General features: G+C 39.3%; 1 protein-coding gene across 6 annotated transcripts in view; it reads right to left on the reverse strand.

Annotated features, from left to right (window-relative positions):
• Nucleotides 1-16,659, reverse strand: part of HECW1 (HECT, C2 and WW domain containing E3 ubiquitin protein ligase 1) — a 458,920-nt gene that overhangs the window by 190,745 nt on the left and 251,516 nt on the right. For all 6 annotated transcript variants that reach the window (XM_053608465.1, XM_053608463.1, XM_053608468.1 and 3 more), the window contains one exon: nucleotides 14,907-15,001. In XM_053608465.1, the coding sequence (XP_053464440.1) occupies nucleotides 14,907-15,001 (95 nt within the window). The remainder of the gene's footprint in view (nucleotides 1-14,906; nucleotides 15,002-16,659) is intronic.

The following is a 16,659-nucleotide window of genomic DNA, read 5'->3' on the forward strand; positions in this document are numbered from 1 at the left end:
GGATGCAAGGCTGGTTTAACATACACAAGTCTATAAACATTATCCACCATATTAACAGAGGCAAAAATAAAGATCACATGATCCTCTCAATAGATGCAGAAAAAGCATTTGATAAAATCCAGCATCCTTTTCTAATTAGAACACTGAAGAGTATAGGCATAGGTGGCACATTTCTAAAACTGATTGAAGCTATCTATGACAAACCCACAGCCAATATTTTACTGAATGGAGTAAAACTGAAAGCTTTTCCCCTTAGAACTGGAACCAGACAAGGTTGTCCTCTGTCACCTTTACTGTTTAATGTGGTGCTGGAAGTTCTAGCCAATACAATTAGGCAAGACAAGGAAATAAAGGGAATCCAAATGGGAGCAGAGGAGGTCAAACTCTCCCTCTTTGCTGTCGACATGATCTTATACTTAGAGAACCCCAAAGACTCAACCACAAGACTCCCAGAAGTCATCAAAAAATACAGTAATGTTTCAGGATATAAAATCAATGTCCACAAGTCAGTAGCCTTTGTGTACACCAATAACAGTCAAGATGAGAAGCTAATTAAGGACACAACTCCCTTCACCATAGTTTCAAAGAAAATGAAATACCTAGGAATATACCTAACGAAGGAGGTGAAGGACCTCTGTAAAGAAAACTATGAAATCCTCAGAAAGGAAATAGCAGAGGATATTAACAAATGGAAGAACATACCATGCTCATGGATGGGAAGAATCAACATTGTTAAAATGTCTATACTTCCCAAAGCAATCTACCTATTCAATGCCATTCCTATCAAAATACCAACATCCGTACTTTCAAGATTTGGAAAAAATGATTCTGCGTTTTATATGGAACCGGAAAAAACCCCGCATAGCTAAGGCAGTTCTCTGTAACAAAAATAAAGCTGGGGGCATCAGCATACCAGATTTTAGTCTGTACTACAAAGCCATAGTGCTCAGGACAGCATGGTACTGGCACAAAAACAGAGACATAGGCACTTGGAATCGAATTGAAAACCAAGAAATGAAACTAACATTTTACAACCACCTAATCTCTGATAAACCAAACAAGAACCTCCTTGGGGGAAAGACTCCCTATTCAATAAATGGTGTTGGGAGAACTGGATGTCTCCATGTAAAGGACTGAAACTGGACCCACACCTTTCCCCACTCACAAAAATAGATTCAAGATGGATAAAGGACTTAAATTTAAGGCATGAAACAATAAAAATCCTCCAAGACAGCATAGGAAAAACACTGGAAGCTATTGGCCTGGGGAAAGACTTCATGAAGAAGACTGCCATGGCAATTGCAAGAACAACAAAAATAAACAAATGGGACTTCATTAAACTGAAAAGCGTCTGTACAGCTAAGGAGACAATAACCAAAGCAAAGAGACAACCTACACAATGGGAAAGGATATTTGCATATTTTCAATCAGACAAAAGCTTGATAACTAGGATCTACAGAGAAATCAAATTAATCCACATGAAAAAAGCCAACAATCCCATGTATCAATGGGCAAGAGACATGAATAGAACTTTCTCTAAAGACGACAGACGAATGGCTAACAAACACATGAAAAAATGTTCATCATCTCTATATATTAGAGAAACGCAAATCAAAACAACCCTGATATATCATCTAACCCCAGTGAGAATGGCCCACATCACAAAATCTCAAAACTGCAGATGCTGGCGTGGATGTGGAGAGAAGGGAACACTTTTACACTGCTGGTGGGACTGCAAGCTAGTACAACCTTTCTGGAAGGAAGTATAGAGAAACCTCAAAGCACTCAAGCTAGACCTCCCATTTGATCCTGCAATCCTATTACTGGGCATCTACCCAGAAGGAAAGAAATCCTTTTATCATAAGGACACTTGTACTAGACTGTTTATTGCAGCTCAATTTACAATCGCCAAAATGTGCAAACAGCCTAAATGCCCACCAACCCAGGAATGGATTAACAAGCTGTGGTATATGTATACCATGGAATACTATTCAGCCATTAAAAAAAATGGAGACTTTACATCCTTCGTATTAACCTGGATGGACGTGGAAGACATTATTCTTAGTAAAGCATCACAAGAATGGAGAAGCATGAATCCTATGTACTCAATTTTGATATGAGGACAATTAATGACAATTATGGTTATGGGGGGGAAACAGAAAGAGGGAAGGAAGGAGGTGGGTGGGGCCTTGGTGTGTGTTACATTTTATGGGGGCAAGACATGATTGCAAGAGGGACTTTACCTAACAATTGCAATCAGTGTAACCTGGCTTATTGTACCCTCAATGAATCCCCAACAATAAAAAAATAAAATAAAATAAAATAAATAAAAGAAAAACACAAGCCATCTATCTATATATTGTTTCCAGGAAATACACCTAACCTCAAAAGACAAAACAAGACTCGGGGTGAAGGGGTGGAAAACAGTATTTCAGGCAAATGGAAATCAGAAGAAAGGAGGAATTATGTTCTTATTTTCAGATATAAGTGGATTTAAAGCACGTGAAGTTAAGAAGGACAAAGATGGTGGTCAAGGGAACAATACAATAAAAGGATATTTCAATTCTAAATATTTACGTACCCAACTTAAATGCTCCTATATTTATAAAACAGACCTTAATTGGTCTGAGCAATATGATATGGTATAAAACCATAATAGCTGGGGGCTTTAATTAACTCCCTCTGACAGAATTGGGAAGATCCTCTAAAGAGAAACTAAACAAAGGTACGAGAGACTTAAATGTGACCTTAGAATGATTTGGCTTAATATGTCTGTCTGTCTGTCTATCTATCTATCTATCTATAAAACACAACATCCCAAAGCTAGGGAAGTTATGCTCTTCTTGTCAGTCCATAGAACATACTACAAAATAGAACATATCCTTAGGACACAAATAAAAGTTCAATAAAATTAAAAGAATTGAAATTATATCTTGTATCTTTTCATACCACAAGGCAATAAAAGTGTTGATAACAACAATGAAGCCACAAGCTACCAAAACCTGTGAGATACTGCAAAAGCAGTCCTAACAGGACAATTTACCACACTAGATGTCTATAGCTGAAAAACAGAAACAGAGTACCATCAACAACCTAAAGAATCATCTCAAGGAAATGAAGAGGGAAGAGAGATCCAATCCCAAACCTAGCAGAAGGAAAGAAATAATTTAAATGAGGAATAAGTGAAATTGAATACAAAAGAATCATTCAGAAAATTAATGACACAAAAGGTTGGTTCTTTGAAAAGATGAAATCAATAAACCTTTGGCCAGATTAATTAGAAACAGAAAAGTAAAATCTCTAATAACTTTGATCAGAAATGAAAAAGGGGAAATAACAACAGATATTACATAGATGTAAGAGATTATCTCTGACTACTACAAAAAACTCTACGCCCCCAAATTTGATGATGTGGAGAAAATAGACCAATACTTGGCATCATACCATCTCCCTAGACTGCACCAGGAGGAAAGAGATCTCTTGAACAGACCAATATGAAGCACCAACATTAAAAAAACAATAAAAAATCTTCCAACTAAATAAATCTCTGGTCCAGATTGCTTCACACCTGAATTCTATCAAACCTTCAAAGAAGAGCTTATACCTATACTGCAGAGCCTATTCCAAAACATTGAGAAAGAAGGAACCTAACCTTCCCCAATACTTTCTATGAAGCAAATATCACCCTGATGCCAAAATGAGGAAAGGTCCCATCTAAAAAGGAGAACAACAGACCAATTTCACTAATGAATATTGATGAAAAAATCCTCAAAATCTTAGCTAATAGATTACAGCTACACTTTTAAAAAATTATACATCATGATCAAGTAGACTTCATTCCAGGAATGCAAGGTTGGTTTAACATACACAAATCCATAAATGTAGTTCATATCAATAGAAGCAAAAAAAATATATATATATATGATCCTCTAATAAATGAAGAAAAAGCATGTGATAAAAATTCAGCATGCTTTCCTAATAAGAACACTTAAGAAAATAGGCATAAGTGGTACATTTCTTAAACTGATTGAAGCCATCTATGACAAACTCACAGCCAATGTCATACTGAATGGGGTAAAACTGAAAGCTTTTCCACTTAGAACTGGAACCAGAAAAGGATTTTTATCATCACTACTATTCAACATAGTAGAACATAGAACATCTGCAAGTTCTAGCCAATGCTATCAGGCAAGAGAAGAATATTAAGGGCATCCAAATGGGGGCAGAGGAGGTCAAACTCTTGCTCTTTGCCAATGATATGATCTTATACTTAGAAAATCCCAGAGACTCAACCACAAGATTCCTAGAAGTAATTAAAAAATAGTACTATCTCACCGTATAAAATTAGTATTCACAAATCACTAGCCTTTGTATACATTGATAACAGCCAAGGTGAGAAGCAAATCAAGAACACAATTCCCTTCACAGTAACTTCAAAGAAAATAAAATACCTAGGAATATACCCAACAAAAGAGGTGAAGGATCTCTACAAACAGAATTATGAAACTCTAAGCAAATAAATAGCAAAAGATATTAACAAATGGGAGAACATACCATGCTCTCGGCTGAGAAGCATTAACATTATTAAAATGTATGTACTACCCAAAGCAATTTACAGGTTCAATGCAGTCTCTATAAAAACACCAACAGCATACTTTGAAGAACTGGATAAAATGGTTCTTCATTTGATGTGGAATCAGAAAAAACCCTGTACAGCCAATTCTTAGTAATAAAACAAAGCTGGAGGCATCACTCTATCAGACTTCAGATTATATTACAAGTTTATGGTAATCGAAACAGCATGGTACTGGCACTAAAATAGAGAGATAGACATATGGAACAGAATAGTAAAACCAAGAAATGAAACCAGTCTGATAGCCATCTGATCTCTGATAAACCAAACAAAAGCCCATACTGGGGAAAAGAATCCCTATTCAATAAATGGTGCTTGAAGAACTGGATAACCACATTTAAGAGACTGAAACTAGACCCGCAACTTTCACCACTTACAAAAACTGACTCAAAAATGGATAAAAGATTTGAATCTAGGACATGAAACAATAAAAGTCTCAGAAGAAAGTGTGGGAAAAATTCTGGATGATGTTAGCTGAGGAAAGACTTTTTGGAGAAGACTTCCATGGCAATTGCAACAACAACAAAAATAAACAAATTGGACTTAATTAAGCTGAAAAAGCTTCTGCACAGGTAAGGACAAAATAATCAAAGCAAATAGAGGACATTCAGAATGGGAAAAGATATTTGCATGTTATGAATCTGACAAAATGTTGATAACTAAAATCTACTAAGAACTCAAATTACATTCACAAAAAGAGTACAAACAACCTCGCCTGTCAGTGGGCAAGAGACATGAACAGAACCTTCTCTGAGGAAGATAGACAAATGACTAACAGACATATGAAAAAATTGCTCATTGTCTCTAATCATCAGAGAAATGCAAATCAAAACCACTCTGAGATACCACCTAACCCCAGTGAGATTAGCCCACACCACAAAGTCCCAAAGTTGCAGATTCTGGCATGGATGTCGACAGAAGTGAACACTTTTACACTGTTGATGGGACTGCAAACTAAGATAGCCTCTTTGGAAATAAGTATGGAGAGTCTTCAAAGAACTCATATCAGACCTTCCATTTGATCCTGCAATCGTATAACAAGGCATCTGCCTAGAAGAAAAAGAATTATTTTATCATAAGGACATTTATACTAGATTGTTTATCAGAGCTTAATGAACAATAGCCAAGATGTGGAAACAACCTAAATGCCCATCAGCTCAGGAATGGATTAATAAACTGTGGTATATGTGCACCATGGAATAGTATTCAGCTGCAAAACGAAGGCGACGTTACATCTTTTGTATTAATCTGGATGGCATTGAAACACATTCTTCTTAGTAAAGTATCACAAGAATGGAAAAGCAAATATTCAATATACTCAATACTAATATGAAGCCAGTAGATGATCTAATACACTCCCAGAAGAGAAAAACTCAATTCAATTCAAGATGGGGGGAAGGGGAGAGGAGAGGCAAAGAGCAGAGGGGATTGGTGTGCTCCCACCTAGTGGGTACTATGTAAGGCTGTGTGGCACACCTTTTGGGTATGGGACACAACTACAAGAGGGAGTCTACCCAATAAATCCAAACATTGTAACCTAGCTGTACCCTCATATTAACCTGGAAAAGGCAACAAAATGCCACAATCCCACTATTTTCATAACGCCTGTTGATTTTTTTTAAGAGAGAAATCTATTGTTAGAAAACATGAACAGGTTAAAAAAAAGGGAGGAAAAGGGAGGAAGGGGGAAGAATCCATTATTAAAAAATGCACAGTTTTTTTTTTTAAAAAAGATACAAATTCAGTGAGGTCCAGCCCTTGAGGCTGTGCATCCTACCCAACATCATCCTCAGAGGAAGCACCATTGCTCATTTCTTGCCATCCTCTCCTGAAAACGTGTTTATCTTTGTAACTATTAATTAAATGATTACACGAATGGGGCACTATTAAAAGCACTATTCTGTGTCCTGCTTTTTCACCTCCCAAAACACTGAGGACCTTTCCGCATAATCCCAGTTAGATCCCCTCCTTCTGAGGGTGTACTGTCTAGTCTCCCCACCGTGGACACTCTGGTCTTTCCTGTCATTGCTATTCCTGCAAAGCAGCAATGAATCTTGTTTATGTACCTTGAAGATCTGTTGCAATTAGGCCTAAGACAAATTTTGATACATTTGATACATCTTGCCAAACTGCTTTGAGGAAAATGGACCCAATAGTGTACACGTGCTTCTTTCACAGCCTCATTATCCCTGGCGTGCCATCGAACTTTTGAAGTTTTGCCTTCTGATTGTAGCATGTCTTTTAAAAATCAGACTTTATTTTTCTTTCGCAGCAGTTTTAGGGTCACAGAAAAAATGAACCGAAAATAGAGTGCCCATATGTCCCCTGTAACCATCCCCCACTGTCACACAAGAACAGTACATTTATAACAACCAATGAACTTGAACTGACACATTGTTATTGTCCAAAGTGTATTAGGGGTCACTCTTGGTGCCGTCTATTCTATGGCTTTTGATTATTGTACGGTAACATGTACCCACCGTCACAGTGTCACACAGAATGGTTTCACTGCCGTACTCTGCCCCAATGTCTCCCTCCCTTCCCCTACATCTTGACAACCATGGCCTCCATGATTTCGTCTTTTCCAGAAGGTTGTTTAGATGGAATTTTAAGGTACATAGCCTTTCAGATCTGTTTCTTTCACTTAGTAATATACATTTAATATTTCTCTATGTCTTTTCACAGCTTGGTAGTTCATTTCATTTTAGTGCTGATAATATTCCATTGTTTGGACAAACCACAATTTATTTATGTACTTGAGTGCTGAAGGACATCTTAGTTGCTTCCAAGTTTTGCCAGTTAGGAATAAGCTGAGTACGGGTTTTTATTCAGACATACGTTTTCCACTCCTTGGGTAAATACCAAAGAGTGAAATTGCTGGATCGCAGGGCAAGGATACTGTGTAGTGTAAGAAACTGCTAAACTGTTTTTCAAAGTGGCTGTACCATTTTGCATGCCCACCAGGAATGGATGAATGAGAGTTCCTGGTGCTCCACATCCTTGCCAGCTTTTGCGCTGTCAGTGTTTTGCATTTTGGTTATTCTAATAGGTGTGTACTGGCATCTCATTGTTTTAAATTTGCAATTCTCTAATGACATATGATGTTGAGCATCTTTTAACATTGGCATCTTTTGCCATTGTATCTTCTTTGGTGAGAAGTCTGCTCAGGGTTCAGGTCTTTTGGCCTATTTTTAAATTGGCTTGTTTATTTTCTTATTGTTGAGTTTTGTGAGTTCTTGGTATATTCTAGATAAGAGTCCCTCATCAGATATGTCTTTCATGAACATTTTCTTCCAGCCTATAGCTTGTTTTCTCATTTTCTAGATCAGCGGTTCTCAACCTGTGGGTCACGACCCATGTGAACTGTATTAATGCGGCATTAGGAAGGTTGAAAACCACTGCTCTAGATGGAACATCCTTTGGATGTTTATTTGCCACTATATCTCCCACCCCCCAAAATCCTGGCTTTAGATTCTTTACTCATTTGGTAAATAGTTAGTCTTCTCTTTAAAAATATAAATCATTTCTCAGTAAGTTGAGGAGATTAGTCTTTTGCTCGGCCCTTTTTCATCAGTTTCCTTTCTTCTTTTTACTTTCTATTGCTTACTTTGCAGAAATATTTTTTACATTCAGAGGTTTTTACATTATTTATGTTTTCCTTCTGGCTTTAGATTTTGTGTTCTGCTTAGAAAGAATTATTCCCGTAAGGCGCCGGCCCCATATACCGAGGGTGGTGGGTTCAAACCCAGCCCCGGCCAAACTGCCAACAAAAAAATAGCCGGGCGTTGTGGCGGGTGCCTGTAGTCCCAGCTACTCCGGAGCCTGAGGCAAGAGAATCGCTTAAGCCCAGGAGTTGGAGGTTGCTGTGAGCTGTGTGAGGCCACGGCACTCTACTGAGGGCCATAAAGTGAGACTCTGTCTCTACAAAAAAAAAAAAAAAAGAATTATTCCTCTCCAGGATTATAAATTATTTACCCATGATTTTTTTCTAGAATTCTTTTTTTCTGTGTAGTTAAATCTTCTACCCATCTGTAATTTATACATAAAGAATTAGAAATGATAAGGTTTTATGTACATATGTATTTTAATTGTTTGTTAAATAGCCATATCATTTACAGTAAAATCTCTCTTTTCCTGTGCTTAGTTGAAATATAAAATGCTTTCTTAAATTCGCCTCTAAAAAAAAAGATAACAAATATTTACCAAGGAACAAAATAAAAATGTTATATATTTATTGTATAACTATTTCAGACTTCTTGCTTCCCTAGAATAATGGGAATTATTTCAGGTAGAAACTGATGTTTAGAACATTAGGCACTAAATCTTAAAATTTTGTCTCATTGTAGGATTGTTAAAGAAGTTTCAGTTTTAGTGGTGATATGCTGCAAAAATAAATTTATGGACTTGTTAGTGAGGGAACTGGAAGACAATGCTCAAAAGGCTATGTGGCAACTATAAAATCCAAGTCGAAAAATAAATGTCACGTCCCTTTGCCAAAATGGCATGCATCAGGCTCCCAGCATGAGGACCGGAAATGAGGAAGGTCTAAGAGTGTTGCTTTAGGGGCACGAATCTGGTGCAATCATGAAAGCCCATCTTCTGACTAAATCATTCGAAGGTCCTCTTTTCTTACTACTTGAGGAAATGGCTCTGAACTTTTCCCAAGTCCCTCTTTAAATGTAAAGAGGCAATTCTTTACATGGTACAATTAGTGGAAAACTACAATTAAGAAAAAAATAGCTATGCCAATAACAGTGAAGATGAGAAGCTAATTAAGGACACAACTCCCTTCACCACAGCTTCAAAGAAAATGAAATACCTAGGAATATACCTAACGAAGGAGGTAAAGGACCTCTATAAAGAAAATTATGAAATCCTCAGAAAGAAATAGCAGAGGATTTTAACAAGTGGAAGAACACACCATGCTCATGGATGGGCAGAATCAACATTGTTAAAATGTCTATACTTCCCAAAGCAATCTACCTATTCAATGCCATTCCTATCAAAATACCAACATCCTACTTTCAAGATTTGGAAAAAATGATTCTGTGTTTTGTATGGAACCAGAAAAAACCCTGTGTAGCTAAGGCAGTTCTTAGTAATAAAAGTAAAGCTGGGGGCATTAGCATACCAGATTTTAGTCTGTACTACAAAGCCATAATGGTCAAGACAGCATGGTACTGGCACAAAAACAGAGACATAGACACTTGGAATCGAATAGAAAACCAAGAAATAAAACTAACATCTTACAACCACCTAATCTTCGATAAACCAAACAAGAACATACCTTGGGGGAAAGACTCCCTATTCAATAAATGGTGTTGGCACAACTGGATATCAGCATGTAAAAGACTGAAACTGGTCCCACACCTTTCCCCACTCACAAAAATAGATTCGAGATGGATAACGGACTTAAATTTAAGGCATGAAACAATAAAAATCCTCCAAGAAAGCATAGGAAAAACACTGGATAATATTGGACTGGGGAAAGACTTCATGAAGAAGACTGCCATGGTAATTGCAACAACAACAAAAATAAACAAATGGGACTTCATTAAACTGAAAAGCTTCTGTACAGCTAAGGAGACAATAACCAAAGCAAAGAGACAACCTACACAATGGGAAAGGATATTTGCATATTTTCAATCAGACAAAAGCTTGATAACTAGGATCTATAGAGAACTCAAATTAATCCACATGAAAAAAGCCAACAATCCCATGTATTAATGGGCAAGAGACATGAATAGAACCTTCTCTACAGAAGACAGACAAATGGCTAACAAACATATGAAAAAATGTTCATCATCTCTATATATTAGAGAAATGCAAATCAAAACAACCCTGAAATACCATCTAACCCCCGTGAGAATGGCCCACATCACAAAAATCTCAAAACTACAGATGCTGGCATGGATGTGGAGAGAAGGGAACATTTTTACACTGCTGGTGGGACTGCAAACTAGTACAACCTTTCTGGAAGGAAGTAGGGAGAAACCTCAAAGCACTCAAGCTAGACCTCCCATTTGATCCTGCAATCCCATTACTGGGCATCTACCCAGAAGGAAAGAAATCCTTTTATCATAAGGACACTTGTACTAGGCTGTTTATTGCAGCTCAATTTACAATCGCCAAAATGTGGAAACAGCCTAAATGCCCACCAGCCCAGGAGTGGATTAACAAGCTGTGGTATATGTATACCATGAAATACTATTCAGCTATTAAAAAAATGGAGACTTTACATTCTTTGTATTAACCTGGATGGAAGTGGAAGACATTATTCTTAGTAAAACATCACAAGAATGGAGAAGCATGAATCCTATGTACTCAATTTTGATATGAGGACAATTAATGACAATTAAGGTCATGGGGGCAGCAAGGAAAAGCAGAGAGAGGGAAGGAGGGAGGGGGGTGGGGCCCTGGTGTGTGCCACACCTTCTGGGGGCAAGACATGATTGCAAGAGGGACTTTACCTAACAAATGCAATCAGTGTAACCTGGCTTATTGTACCCTCAATGAATCTCCAACAATAAAGAAAAAAAAAAAGAAAAAAATAGCACCTTAGCAAATCCTGCTGTTCTAAGGTCTGTTGAAGGCATCCCCTGGCTGGTGGCTGTGAACCCCACTGCCTGTTCTCTCAAGGATGTCTGGGCTGGGGCCCATCTCGCGGGGCAGTGCAGTTTATCCTCATTAAAAAGAGAGGGCAGGCCAGGTGCAGTGGCTCATGTCTGGAGTCCCAGGGTTTGGGGAGCAGGCTCACTTGGACCCAGGAGTTTGAGGTTGCAGTGAGCTGTGATCCCACTGCTGCACTTTAGCTGGGTGACAGAACTAGACCCTGTCTCTAAAAATACCCCACCCCCCAAAAACAGACAAACAAAGAACAAAAAAAACAAAACTCCCCAAATAAACAAACAAAAAACCCCAAAGAGAGTCTAAACTCTCTGCTTCTCCATTAGTTTGCTGATACTGCTTCTCGAAACATTAGGAGTGAAATAAAGACTCCATTAGGGCACAGTGGATGAAGGGGACCCTTTGGCAACTTTGAAGACCTTCAACCCAAAGTGAAGATACTTGGAATTCATGCTTGTCAGAAGCAGCTTCAATCAGCAACCGATCTTGCCTTTTAACCTCTGCCAAACCCAAGGGCACAAGATCCTTCATTATAAAAACAAAATGTCTTCCAAATTAATGAGTTCATTTCTAAGAATTCTAGATAGCTGGTCACATCTGTAGGGTACCTGTGGATTCATTTTGCAACTAATTTGATTGCAGTATTTTTTGGGAGGTTAGCTGGTCTCATAGTAGCTGGTCTATAGTTGCTTTACTATGATTTAAAATATTTTTTGAAGCATCTACCTTTAAAATTCCTAAGAAAAATATTAACTGCAACCAAACTTAATGACTTAGAATGTAGAAAGTACTCATCCCCTCTCTGTCCACTGTAGGAGATCCAAAGGAGTTGCGGAGGAAAATCTTAACCCTATATGGTGAGTTTAACCCATATTCCCAGGGAAATGTCTTACTGAGATTTTTTTTTTTTTTTAACAGGCGAATGTCAACTTTACCTCTGCTCAGGGGTCTGACAAGGTAAATAAATCTGAAAACGTGAACTAATGTATTTGAAATTCGTTCTTTGCTCTTTGGTGAAGAACTACTTTGGACTTTCCATTGCTTAGTTATTATAAAAAGCTCAGCTACAGGGGGACACTGGGATTAAAGCGGAGGAAGAAGAAAAGGACCCCGACACTTTCACTTCCAATTTCTCATCGAAAGAGCCAGAAGATATGGGATATGTGGTAAATAAATAAACAAACAATAGCAATCTGAAGTAAGGATAAGAATAATTCAGTGCAACGTAAGTCTGATGGGACTGCTGCACATTTTCGTTTGCAACATGGTGGCGGAAGCCCAGGATTTCCCGTTCCAGCATCACACAGACTTTAGAATTGGGCTCTCCCATACTCAGAGAAGAAAAGTTGTCTGTGCAATGTACAGTAGTAAAGTGCTGACCTAAGTGTCCACTGATTTATGTGAGAAAATCATTAAGGAGACGATAAACAGGACAACAGCTACACGCCAGAATGACAGTAGCAGCTCTAGAGCTGACCACCTGCCTGCACTGACCACCTCCTGTAGGTGACCTGATTTTGTTAGACCAGGCATGCACCACATGTACGTATCAGTACAGTAGGCCTCGTTCCTTATGTTGACCATCTCCTCTTGTTGGCCAGTTTGTTACAGTCCTTTGAGTGGTCAGCTCACAGAGGTTCTACTGTATTTCAAGATGTTTGAGTCTGAAATAGGAGCCAGGTGGTACTTGTGGAATGACAAGGACGAGGTTAGGGCTGAAGCAGGACAATCTTCTGAACCTTCATGCTGATGGAATGATGGAAGCACCTTGCTCCCTCTTCCCAGCTGTGGCCCTTTGTTTCTGGTGACAGCAGTCCCGGGAAAATACATGCTTGTTGACAGTTTATCTTGCTTTGGAGGGCTCTTTACAGGACCCTTGAGGCTGTTCAATGGATAGGTGGCATCTTGCTTCATTTAAGGTTACAATGCACATCACTATGATGACACACGTGTACGCCCCCCTTTGCGTAGGTCTGACAGCAGATGACCTTCTGGAGTCTCCAGGGGGCTAAGTTCAGAGGAGCCAAATGCTCAAGGGAGCTTTCTTTAAATAAAAAGTGCTTCAGATAAAAATTTGTCTGACTTCCAGGACTGGCCAACACTCCCTCCCAGTGTCACTCCTGAGCAGCAGGGGAAGAACTCTTTTCTCCCTCGCTGGAGCCAAGAGGCTGGTCCCTTCAATGGGCAAGGCCCAGCCTTGCTAACAGATCCATGTGTCTGGCAAGAGCTACATTTTCAATGACCTGAATGAGCTCCATCCCCCTTTCCACTGCTTTCCCTCTCTGCTGTGTGTTCAGTGCTTTCCTGTTTGTCCATCTGGCCTTCAGTTTAATGGTTTTTTTTTTTCAGTCTTAATTTTAGCTGTCCTCCAGCTTAATCTGGATCAGGACCTGGGGGCTTTGGGAGGCTACTGTCTTTCAAAAGGCTACCCATACAAATGGGCTAGGAAGAGGGAACCCTTGAGGATACTTCCCCAGATTCCCACACCTAAATTCCTGTCCCACCTAGGATAGGGACAGACATCATGTTCTGGTCTGCACGGCCAGCGCAGAGAAAAATGATAGAGCTTTCGAAAGTGCATGTGGTCCTCTGTCCCCTCTCATTGCCCCTCCAGCTGTGCATCCCTCATGGGGACCCGTGCCCAATCTCCAGCCCTGTTGGACCCCTCCAGACAGAGGAGCCAGGCTTCAGGTCCAGCAGCCTCCTTCTCTCACTGCTTAACCAAGCCCTCAATTAACTTGTCTTTAGGACACTGTAGAAGTGATTTTCACAATGGCCAAACAGGATTTTTTTGGAGTCAAAGTCCTTTCTGAATCACTCATATTTCATTTCCAATACTTTTTTTTTTTAACACAGAACTAAATAAATCTATTTTACTTCGAGTAACATGACAAGGTCCTCATAAGTTTTGTCCTGCTTCCTCCAGTTGGTCATTTTTAATTTATGTGAAAAGGAAAAGGAATGCCTTTTCTCAGGGATCTCCGTCTAATCAGATGTGCCGAGAACTAAGCAAGGAGCACCACAAAGATAAAAACTAGGCTGCAATGTAGGAGAGGATGTGTTACTAGGGAACTGAGCAAAGCCAGGAAGCAGGGAAAGCTCAGCTCTGCAGCTAGCTGACAGCGTGACCTGAGATATGCTACTTAGGCTCTTTGGGCATAGTGTTCTCATTTATATAAAGAAAATAAGGCCAAGGCAGCTGAATATTTATAATTCTGTGACTAAACTTCATCTGAGACAATAAATTCTACCCTACTAATTTATTTAGAGGTCTAAAAAAATTAAAACATAAGAAAATATAAACGTAAATATTTAAAACCAAGAAATTAAAAAATATCCTCGGAGGGAAGACTTATTCACTGGTAGTAGCTACATTTCTATTAGAAACCATTGGCCTTTGAGGAAAGATACTGAAGTTTGGCATTTCTTGCACACACAAGTGGCATGCACTCTGATGAGGCTGACCTTGGATCTCAGTCCCCTTCACTATTTTGAGATGTGTTTGTTCATAATGTATCTATCAATATATCTCCATATGTGTGCATATACATGCACACACACACACATACACACACACACACGAGCAAAATGAGAATGAAGAAGCACCAGAGTTAGGGCCATTCAAAGAAGAAGACATGAGACTTACAGGAGCTGCTGAGTTCTTGACCGTGACACTGGGGGTGGTAGCTCGCAGGGCTCCACTCACTCCGTGGTAGTATTTGAAGCAGATCTTAGTTTCAGCTGAAATGTAAAAATAAAATGGCACTGAGAGGTAAAGCATAACCCAGGAAGAGACAGTCGTGGCTAAAGAGGACATTTGCAGGAATTGCACTTAATCCCTGCTGTGTCCCAGCCAGGCTATAGCTGACAATGACGATCTACATGTGGCCTCCTAAATCTCACTTCTTTCTAAAAACATGTCACAACATTTTTTATACCCAAGTTAAATCCATTATTTAGATTTATTAGCATCCATTAGAATTTTTAAATCGTCAGTTCTAAGATTTGAGGTCTACTTCTTCTGTAATTTCCCATTATTTAATTCATTGCAATTAATATCTTGGTAATTACAAAGGAAGACTTTAGGAAATTATTGAAATACCTGAATGGGCAGCATGTTTTCTAAACTCTTGCACACATCAATGATAACCTCTTTGTTTCACAACTTGTATTCTTCAAAGTTCTGTAGATGGCTAGGGCGGCGCCTGTGGCTCAGTGAGTAGGGCGCCGGCCCCATATGCCGAGGGTGGCGGGTTCAAACCCAGCCCCGGCCAAACTGCAACAACAACAACAAAAAAAGAATCCCTACAAAGTTCTGTAGATGGCTAAATAGAAAAATATCTGGTTTAAGGTGATCACTCTGCCTGGGTTTGAATTTTAGGTCCATTATTCACAATCTGTAAGACAATGAGCAAGTCACCTAACTTCCCTGTACCCCATGCTAAAATAAGATTTCTGATAACACCTACCTCCTAAGATGTGGTTATGCAAAGGAAAGTGTTTAGAGCTCAGCTCCGTGCTCAGTGAATGTTAGAGATGATGGTGATGAGATGGCTGATCAACAATGGTGTGACTCCATTACCTCCAGTATTTGGTTACGTAGAAGATGAAATCTTCAGCCAAATTGAGTTTAGTGCATTTGAAAGTGATGTGTTTTTCCCAATTCACTGTTTAGGGGATTTTTTTTTTTCTTAAAAATTTGAAAAATTTGCTAGGCTATATGTTTGTCCTTTGTATTAATTTTGTTTGGATCAATATGAGACATCTCCAATTTGAGATCCTATTTCTCAAATATGGAAATTGGTCTTCAATTAGTATATTAAAAATGTCTCTCATTTTCTAAGCATGCACTCAAAATATGCTCCTTATGGAAAACATGGGGAATGAAGAAAAGTATAAATAAAGGGGGAGGTTCAAGACTAGAGACATTGGTCACCAGATGTCCCCAGAAAGAAGAAAAGTTGCAGGTGACAAAGGCATAGCCCAGGTGGAAAGCTGAGGGGAGAGGGCCAGAGCCTTACAGAGACACCATGGGAGGAAGGTGTGGAGCAGAAGAAGGAACCAGATTTTGGCAGAGATCAATCCCTTAGGAATTTGGAAAGTGTCTGTGAGGTGTTTATTTTTCCTCCCCTCTCAACCACCACAGACTGCTGGCTTCCAAGCTGTCCAAGAGCCCCTCTCCCCTCATGATCCCAAGTGCTGCTGCCCTTTGCAAAGTGAGAACTTAAGGGCAGAGCACAGGCTGCCAACCTGCCCGGGTCACTTCCTCCACCACAAATCTAAGCCACAGCTGCGGGCCCATGCCACTTAGGCACCCATTGTTTGCCTCTATCCTGGCCTGGGAGTTTCAGCTCTCCTATCTCTTTGTCATGGTATCCCACACAAACATTCCACAGTAC

The sequence above is a fragment of the Nycticebus coucang genome, chromosome 11 (genome assembly GCF_027406575.1).
Source record: "Nycticebus coucang isolate mNycCou1 chromosome 11, mNycCou1.pri, whole genome shotgun sequence".
In the NCBI taxonomy this organism is placed as follows: domain Eukaryota; kingdom Metazoa; phylum Chordata; class Mammalia; order Primates; family Lorisidae; genus Nycticebus; species Nycticebus coucang.